Raw genomic sequence first — 9,378 nt, 5'->3', positions numbered from 1 at the left:
TTAGAGTGTAGTGTTATTACTTTTGGGAATTAAGTCTTCCTTGTTTGCTTTTGTGACATGTTTATTTATTTGTATGACTAGATAAACAATTCCTCTCTGGTTCCAAGCAGGTGTTTTGTGGCACCAGCATTCTTGAGGGAACGTATTAAATTAAGATATCTGTTGTGGTTTGTGTACTGACGAGGAACCAGTAAATAATGCCATCCACCATCAGTCATTGCCCTGAAACCAGTGTGCAAGCATATTTCAGCTCTGCGACTCTGGCTGCTCAGTCTGTCAGTGTCCTTATCTGAAAAAAAAAAGGTCTCCACGCACCCTCCATTCAAACTGGAGGCCAAAACATGGAGCTGGTCCATAATGTTTGGTTATTAGAAAAGCTGGTTCAGGCTTGTATTCACCTGTCAAAAGTGGGCTGAAGCGTTTAAATCATCAGCCGTATGCAGAGGAAGATAATGTAGAAGTTCAGAGACTGCCGACCAAATTATTTCAGAGGATTAGCTTCCCGACTGTCATCTTTGCCTTGCTCAGCCTGGCATTCAGGCTTGCTGACTCTCTGGACAAACAGCAACCTCTGACTTTTTTCTCACAGCATCAAAAAGCAAATAAAAAATATATGCATCTTCTGACTGATGGAAATAATAAGCAAATACTTGCTGACTTCAATATGATGGATGATGATGAAGTGGGGAATTTGTTAATATTTTCTTACATGGATATGTTTGTACTATGCGAGCCTCAGACCATGCATATGCGCAAATGATGAAGGCTGTCCTAGAAAATATAAACACACACCATTTTCCATAACAAAAATGTCTTTAAACAGTAGGTCATAGAAATAATTTTTTGTCATATTTGCTGAAACTTTCACTATATCCTGACAGTAGAACACGAGACAGATAATCTGTGAAACAATCAGGTTCCTCAGGCTCCTCCTAGTGCTCCTGATGGTATTTAGAAGAATCCACCAAGCCTGAACGAAAACAACCAATCAACCAAGAGAAAAATTACCTACTGCAGCTTTAAAGAGCAGCTTTCTTAATCATAACTAGCTGCTTATTTATCCTCCACATTGACATGAGTTTGTGCAGGACAAACGTCATTATTCTGTTTCAGGACTTTAACAATGATGCTGATATGAAGTGAATAAAAAAGCCTTTTTGTGTAGGTGACTGGACAAGCCAATCTTGAAGGCTGCCCCTGTGTAGCTGCTTTTATATATTCAGAAGAATGAAAATAAGAGAGAATAAAAACACACTACATTTTATCAATTCGATTAGAAGACACAATAAATTGCACATCTATTACTTTCTAGCATGAAATTTAAGGCACTGAGTGTGGAAATGGAGTCTTACATGTTTTGTAGACCTCGTTGACGCTGTTGAAGTCGTTTATATCGGCGAGCAGCACAGTCGTCTTCACCACTGAAATCAAAGAGTTAGTTTAACATTAAAATCATATAAAACAGTTAAGCAGCAGCCGAGTCACTGAACAGCCTGATACTACCGATATCTCACCGTTTGTGTAGTCACAGCCAGCAGCTTTAAGGATCTCCCCCATATTGATGAGAGCCTGAGGGATGAGAGGAAGGAAGGACATTGTGATACCCCGTAGATCAATATTTCATCTCACCTTTAACGTTTATATGCATTATCAGATTTTTAGATTTAATAGCCACTCAGAAAAGGAGTGGGAAACATCCCTATTGATTCCCTGTTTCATTTGATGTTTTTATTATACATAAGTTGCGTTCCTATTGCTGAGACTGGTTTAGTTTTTATCTTTGATCTTTGTCAATTTTTATTTTCTGTGGTAGTGAAGCAGAAAAAGTAATGAAAACTGATGCTTGAAATCTGAACTGAGAAGTAAGAATGAATCTTAACTGTAAGTCAATCCAGAGAGAAACAGTTTGAGCTTCTGTACAAAATATTAAAGAAACACAGTGATATAATCAGTAGCACTGCTCTACACTCTTGGTCTACAGCTGTGTATAATTAAAACATTCAGTGAGGGGTTGATTTATCTGTGGAAGTCAAAAGCATGTGGCACCGACTGTGCTGATGATAATCTTAAATGTAAACTATTAAAAGAAATGTCACACGGATCACTGAAACAGAGTAAAGGTGAGGCACGGTGGCTCTATAAAAGCCCTCTTGGCCAGTAGAAATAAACGGCAGTTGTCACAGTAAGTGTCCCATCATCATCATCATCATCAGTCCCTGTGAGCCTCACCTGTTTGGCCTGGGCCTTCACACCTCCATCTACCAGCTGACCAGAAGCCACGTCCAACCCCAGCTGACCAGAGATGTACATCGTTCTGTCCACAACCACCGACTGGCTGAGGATGAGACAGAGGACGGAGACACACACACACACACAACTTAGACTGGGACATTTAATTCCATGTAAGAGAGAAAAAAAAAACAGACTAAAATACATTTGAGAAAATCTGCTGATCTTCTTTTTAAAGAATAATCTAGATTAAATATAATGTCATTCTGTCATGTTGTAATTTACATTTACCTACTGTCTTAAATTTACTACAGATACTTATCCATCACTGTTTGAAATCTTATTTTTCTCACTTATAAATGAGCGTTCAGCATGTAGAACATTAGAAGAAGCTGCACCAAACTGCACGTAAATTGCATTTGCACTTAAAATATATCAGTGACATTATCAGTAATAGTTCACTAACTTTCTCCTCTTCTGTTTTGTTCCAGGACTTTTTCCTTTAACCCAAATAAGATAAATCAAAGGCCATTCATACACAGTAAACTCCACCCACTGACAGACAATTGGTCGGAGCAGAAACACCCCTCAACTTCTTGAACTGTACAGAATTAATTAAACAAGTAGAAAACATACCAAGATACTCCTTTTTTTCAAAATTTCTTTCATATTTTATGATCACTTGTGTTAATATTTATCAAGTACATTTGAAAAACCCCAAAAAACCCAAACCAACCATATGTCTATCTTCAGTCCAGAGTATTTCCCCAGGACATTAACCCTTACCTGTATATTCCCTGTCTGACAGGGGCTTTTGGTGTGTAGGGGATTTGTCGACGAATAGTTGCCATTTCTAGTCTGCCAGTTGGAGATCTCTCCTGTACAGCTGCTCCTTCTGCTCTGCTAAAAGTTCAACTTTGGCACTTTTATTTACGGAGGTCAAGACAAGTAGTCGAGTTCATTGCACACTAAGACCCGCCCCTGATCAAATATTGGACTGTCCCTGTGTTTCCCATTCATTCAAACATTTCATATACCTGCTTCTGCAAACCCCACGTGTCGCTATAAATAGAAACTGGTGCATATTAAAGTTTTTTTTTTAAAGTTTCCTCACCTGTACGGGCCAATGGCAGCCGGGGCCGAAGTGGTGTTAACGATCTTTCTGTTCACTGCAGACATGTTTTCTTGATTGTTTATGAGTGAAGGAAGTGGTTGTGCAACTACTTGTGGAGAGAGGAACAGTTGTTTCCGTAAAGTCTACCGTAATGTCTGTCACCGTGCGCACGCAGCATTGTTGGAGCTGGAGCTCGTCAGGCTTTCAGCGACAGAAAGAAAACCTCCTGCGACTGTAGTGGAGGAGTTACGGTACGACAGGTGTCCTGAGGGTCTTTCGTGATGGTTTTTACTGCAACACAGAGGTTCAAGTCTCCTTTTATACAGTCCCAGATAAGATAAAGGCATTGCACTGCAGTGATGGTTAACTATAAGTAACTTTTATTATTTCTTGCACCTTTTCAAAACCTTTATAAAGTATTACAAACAAAAGATAATAAATTAAGTGGTTCAAACATAAATGCTTACATTCCACTCTACACCCTCAAGTTATAATATAGCAGAAATAAAGTGAAATAAATCATATAGCTATATATCAAAAAGGGATTAATATATATATATATATATATATTATGGCAGATTCTCCGCAATGTCATATTTCAAACGGGGCTTTTTATTGTACAGAGCAAAACTTTGTTGTTAAAGCTGCGAATCCAGCTTCCATATTAACAGTACTCTTACCTGTGCAGTTAATACAATAGCATTCCACTAAATAGCAAACATAATTATAAACATGCATAGTCTAAAACACGCAGAAATCAAGCCACGTATATATCTGACAAAGGGCAAAAATATTAACAGCCAAGTCAGCCACCATATTTAAACCAGTGTCATCAAAAAGAACACGTTTTAAACACATTAAATAAATAAAAGTGTGAATGCTTGTATGTAAGTTGCTAATGCACTACAGACTTAATTTATGGAAATAATTCATGGCAAGAATGTTAATGATTTCAGGTTCACCCGCATGCAGGAGGGGGAAAAAATTTAAACAAAAAAAACAAATAGAAACAGATGTGATCATTCAAAAGCTGTGATAGTACTGATTGACATTTGGTCAGGTGTTTGAAACATCAGTTCATTTTGGCCTCATTGTCCAACAGATGAGATAAAAGACAGTGTAACAGGCCTATTTATAAGATTATAGTATCATTAAAATGACTGATTAATATGCAGCAAGTGTGGGCTGAACCACCCCACGAAGACTGCATATTAACATTCATATGTAACAGCATCCGGCAGACATATTTAACATGTATTTAAAGACACAGTTCATTCAAAGGGTCATTATTAGCACGATGTGTAAAATCAATATGCAGAATAAATAAACTACATCCACAACAGAGTAGTTTGTTTCCTTCATGAAGTGATCAAATCTGTTTGTTTTTTTTCAGATTAACATTCAAAATGGTGGAATAAAGCCAGATATAGTGGATTTTTTTGAGGACAGTACAGTTCTTAATATTTCAGAGCTGAGAACATGATAATAGCCAATATTTATGAACCGTTGTTTGAACAGCTTTGTGTAAATACAGTTTTTAGTAGTTAAAATTTTGTGTCCCAACAAATACACAGCGTGGAATGACAGTACATATTCATTCCTTCATTTATGTCACACATACAGGTCAGAAAACTGGAAAATTAAAAAACAGCATGTTTTCACACATAATTGCTGAAACAGATGGAAATATGTTGACAGAAATCTTAATGCATTTTCAAATATTTATTCTGAAATCCAGACATCAGATGTTAGATGTGTAGCTCTTATTATTAGTATATAGTATCAGTCAGTCAGTGTTTTATCTCAACTTGATGTTTTTTCTTGGACTACAACCATTAAACAGTTTATATGACTAGTTGTTGTAGTTCGTTCTCTCACTTATTCACCTTCACTGAGCACCGAACTGTTATCGTGTTGTCCACTGCTTTGATGTTTCATACTGGAATCAGAGGTTATCAATCATAATGTTGAACAGTTATAGAAAACATAATAGACAGTTGAAATAAATTTACAGGGGTTTTAAAGACTCCAGGAACATACAAATAAAAGACAGTATTTAGGAATGCTTCTTCTTGTATGGAATTGTTTTTAAACTTAGGAATGAACTAACTCTGGTTTGAGTATGGTGGAAAAGTTTGCCAAGTAAAAGCTCTGATTTTAAATTCGTGAGGAGTGTTGGGTAAGTGTGTGCTCAGAAAGCGATGTAGAACTGGGACAGGTGTGTTATGAGTATGGGACAATAGGACGCATGGAGCTCAGAACATAATACTTGAACTCAACAAAATAAAATTAAGACTAATGAAATAAGTTTAGATGATCCACCAACGATTGAAAACGTGCATGATCTGTTCACAATCCACATGATTTCCATAATTTCTGTCCATTCTTGCAGCTTTCTACAATCCACTTCCAACTCATCTCCAAGTGAGGAAATGGATTTAACCATCTGACGACTTGGGTGTTTTCTTTTTTATTACATTGCTTATTTTGAAAACCAGGTTTCAAATATTTTAAGGCATTCTCAACTTAATCAACATCCTCTTGATTGTCTTTGGTCATGGACAAGCCTCCACAGCTTTTTGTTGCAGGTATTTCCAAACTAGGCTCTATATTATATTTACACTGAAAGTGAAAAGTCTGAGGAAAAAAAGACCCTTTGTCATTGACCACGGTGATGATACTGCTGCTACTGCCAGAGGATAGGCTTCCTTATGGGTTTTCTTTGTGACATGAAATGTAATTTCATCCGGAAAAGGGGAAATGCATTTTGTGACTTTCAGATGTATAATCACCAAGCGTTAGTTCTCTCTTTGGCTGCAGTCCTGAGCATCATTCACAGGAAAGTAACTGTACAGGAACTGTAGAAACAAATAAGATTTAAAATGGAGAAACAGCATCTAGACATAGTGTAGCAACAAGGCAGACGAGTGTAGATTCCAGGAGCCAAAATGGATGCCACCCAGTAAAGGAAGCAAACTTCCTTCAGAGGCCAGTTAGCAGTCAGTCTGAACAGCAGTGGGCTTCGAACAAAGACAATAAGGTCAACTTAGTTCCTCTGAGTCAATGGGACAGAGGTTTTGTGGTGACAGTGGCTTTAGGAAACCGAGACCGGAGGGAGAAGGCGACGTGTAGGAGAGCTCAGAAGTTCTGTTGCCGTCTCTTCTTGGCATCCATGGCATCCAGGATGGGCTGCCTTTTGGCGGTGTAGCGCTGCCTGAGCTCCTCGATCTCGCGCTCCATCATGGGATCCAAGGCACTCAGGCGCATCTGCAGCTCCTCGAAGTCCAGGTTCTTCAGCTGGGTGACAGCACACAAATAGAAACACAGACAAACAACAAAAGGGAATTTATGAGTCACATTTAGTGTCTCGTTGCGGGATAGCTTCCCTTTTGCTATTTCTACCACTGAAGCACTGATGTATATTCATTCAGGTCAAACCCTAATAATTGCAGCAGTGCCATCACATGCTCGTGGAAGATGTTACTCACAAAGTCAAAGTCTCCGTCCTGAGGTACCTTCCAGTTGTCAGGGAAGACGTTCTTGGACTGGATGTGGTAGCCGGGCTGCTCCTGCGGCTGGTTGTGGTTGTAGTTCTCCTGCTGCTGGGCTGCCTTGTTGGAGTCTTGCTTGTCAAAATAGTCCATGAAGGACGGACGTATCGGCTGCTGGGGGGTGGCGTGCCCTGTGGACGAGGAAGAGGGTCGTGTTTCCACTCTATCACTCAACCTATCACAGTAACATTACTTAAACAGCGTTCTGAATCAGTTCCCCGTTTGCAGTATTATCTCTTTTCTTCACATAACTGAGTTACCATCATCGCTAACTCACTTCTCATGGATCCCTGGTCTTCCTCCTCCTCATCATCATCATCACTGTTGATGACCATAGTGCCAAGGTCAGACTCTAGCATTGTGCTGCCGTGTTCAATCATGGTCTGCGCCCCGTCACTCATGGTGCTGGTGGCCCTCATGGTTCCTGCACCCTCTGAACCCGACTTCACCATAGTGTGAGAGTCCACCTCGGTCTCCTCCTCCTGGACGACACGAGACATTTAGTCATACAGCCTCGACGTATAGTAGTCTAGTCAAATGTGGTGGTTGCTTTAACACAAACGTTATTTCAGCATACGTACAGAGTTGTCGTCCTCCTCCTCCAGCTCTCTCTGCTGCTCCTGCTGCCTCTTGGCTTTCATCTCCATGGCCTCAGTTATCAGATCTCTCAGGATTGTGACCGGCTTGGCCTGGCTGATGAATGGGTGCTGAACATTCACAAGGACAAAAATACACACAGTGTCAACAGAGGTGGTGCATCTATGTGATTTTGTCCACATGGGGTGTTTATGTTGTTGCTCTTAAAAGTTTCTATCTGTATGAGTGCGTGTTGCTCCTTTCTCCAACCTGTAGGAGCTGTGTGGCGGTCGCTCTCTGCTCTGGATTCTTGACCAGACACTTCTTGACAAAGTCTGTGAAGTCGTCTGACCAAAGCTCCGGCTTCCTGAATGTTGGAGGGGGGTTGGTGGGGATCATGAAGATAGCCTGGGAAAACACAAAGAGGTTTTAAAAAGTCAGAGAAAGAAAAGAACAACAAAAGACGCCATCTCTGCTGTCGGTTCTTCAGGTACCTCAAATCCAAACTTTCCACTAACCCCTGCGTCAGAGCTAAGGGGTTCAGGTCTCAGCACCCACTTCTTTAACAAACCATGTTTACACTCACTCTCATGGGATGGATGTCAGCGTAGGGAGGTTTGCCCTCTGCCATCTCTATGGATGTGATGCCCAGAGACCAGATGTCAGCCACACAGTTGTAGCCGATCTCCTGGATCACCTCTGGGGCCATCCAGAACGGAGTACCAATCACCGTGTTTCTCTTTGCCATGGTGTCCTTCAGAGAAAATAACAATGCTAGTGTCATCAATATGAAGTTTGCGAAACAGTTCATATGAATCCACTAAATCAGAAGAACTTTGTACATTCCAAGAGGAAGTTTGACTTTGCCATCATTAGGACGACCCGTCAAACAACTGCATTAAAGTTACCGTTAGTTGTCCAGCAACTCCAAAGTCGGCCAGTTTAGCGTGTCCCTCTGTGTTGAGGAGGATGTTTCCTGCCTTGATGTCCCGATGGATCTTCCTCATGAAGTGAAGGTATTCAAGCCCCTTTAGTGTCGACTTCAGGATAGTGGCAATCTCATCCTCTGTCAACTGATGTGAGAAGGAAAAAGAAAACACAGGGATGAAATGAGATCCAAGAGTATATTTGGTTTCAAACCTCTCCTGCACATTGTTATATTTCCTTAAAATTATATTGTTACATTTATTGTGTATGTGCAAATAATAAAATAATAAAGTATATGAAGAAATTAGACTGTAATGCAGGTATGTAACGCAAGTAGGGCTGACGTGAATGCTTGGATGCTTGAACCATTGCCATTGATGTCTAACTCTGTATTCAAATTCTTTTTCCAGGGTGTTTTAGACATGGACTTCTACTAGCATGGACCAGGTAATGTATTCTCTACCACCTTGGTTTTGATTAATAGGCAACATCATTAACAACAAGCCATTTCCACACGTAGCTCATGAGTTGTTTTTTCGGCGACTTTAGAAAGCAGTGCTGAAGGATGGGGGAAGCCAGTGTGTGCGCAGAGCGGACACACTCCAGTGAGATTAATCCAAAGATTAGAATAGCTTCAGTGAGGTCATTCTCACTGAAGCTTTGAAGCCAAAAAAATGGTATTCGGGACAACCGAAAACACAATTACGACTTATTTTTTCATGTAGCCAGTGGTTTTGCCAGTTAAGTCACAGACATAGTCAACTGGGCCCCTTTTCCTCCTTCTGCCAGTTTAATGAGGCTTGCAAAGTATAAAATTTGCTCATCCTTTCAGCTTTTTATTTGCACTACTGTTAAAAAAAAAAGACGGTAGGCAGAATTAGTAAAAGCTGTATGAAAGCCAGGTTAGTCATCAGCCAGTGAGGCATTATCCCCATCATAGGTATTAAAAAGCAATGTCTTGTTAATGTCAGTGTCAAACTG

General features: G+C 40.1%; 2 protein-coding genes across 4 annotated transcripts in view; both read right to left on the bottom strand.

The window, feature by feature from the left end:
* LOC118343272 (2-iminobutanoate/2-iminopropanoate deaminase-like) overlaps nucleotides 1–3,471 on the bottom strand; it is a 7,104-nt gene extending 3,633 nt beyond the window's left edge. The window contains exons 1-5 of one of the 3 annotated variants that reach the window (XM_035682040.1): nucleotides 3,344–3,468; nucleotides 3,016–3,132; nucleotides 2,230–2,335; nucleotides 1,515–1,569; nucleotides 1,353–1,421 (exon numbers count right to left, since the gene is read on the bottom strand). In XM_035682040.1, the coding sequence (XP_035537933.1) occupies nucleotides 1,353–1,421; nucleotides 1,515–1,569; nucleotides 2,230–2,335; nucleotides 3,016–3,132; nucleotides 3,344–3,408 (412 nt within the window). In that variant the 5' untranslated portion in view covers nucleotides 3,409–3,468. Of the gene's footprint in view, nucleotides 1–1,352; nucleotides 1,422–1,514; nucleotides 1,570–2,229; nucleotides 2,336–3,015; nucleotides 3,145–3,343 lie in introns of all 3 variants that reach the window. The other 2 variants (XM_035682043.1, XM_035682042.1) reach the window with 2 other exon arrangements.
* A 232-nt stretch (nucleotides 3,472–3,703) lies between these two features.
* The window catches only part of stk3 (serine/threonine kinase 3 (STE20 homolog, yeast)), a 7,649-nt gene continuing 1,974 nt past the window's right edge, over nucleotides 3,704–9,378 (bottom strand). Inside the window, exons 5-11 of the mRNA XM_035681380.1 lie at nucleotides 8,379–8,543; nucleotides 8,057–8,224; nucleotides 7,741–7,878; nucleotides 7,476–7,601; nucleotides 7,172–7,376; nucleotides 6,832–7,025; nucleotides 3,704–6,640 (exon numbers count right to left, since the gene is read on the bottom strand). Of these exons, the coding sequence (XP_035537273.1) occupies nucleotides 6,482–6,640; nucleotides 6,832–7,025; nucleotides 7,172–7,376; nucleotides 7,476–7,601; nucleotides 7,741–7,878; nucleotides 8,057–8,224; nucleotides 8,379–8,543 (1,155 nt within the window). The 3' untranslated portion in view covers nucleotides 3,704–6,481. The remainder of the gene's footprint in view (nucleotides 6,641–6,831; nucleotides 7,026–7,171; nucleotides 7,377–7,475; nucleotides 7,602–7,740; nucleotides 7,879–8,056; nucleotides 8,225–8,378; nucleotides 8,544–9,378) is intronic.

Source organism: Morone saxatilis, unplaced genomic scaffold, assembly GCF_004916995.1.
Source record: "Morone saxatilis isolate NCDOM2014 unplaced genomic scaffold, NCSU_SB_2.0 Contig9, whole genome shotgun sequence".
Classification (NCBI taxonomy): domain Eukaryota; kingdom Metazoa; phylum Chordata; class Actinopteri; family Moronidae; genus Morone; species Morone saxatilis.
The sequence above is the reverse complement of the archived record's forward strand: the minus strand, read 5'-3'. Positions and strand labels throughout refer to the sequence as shown.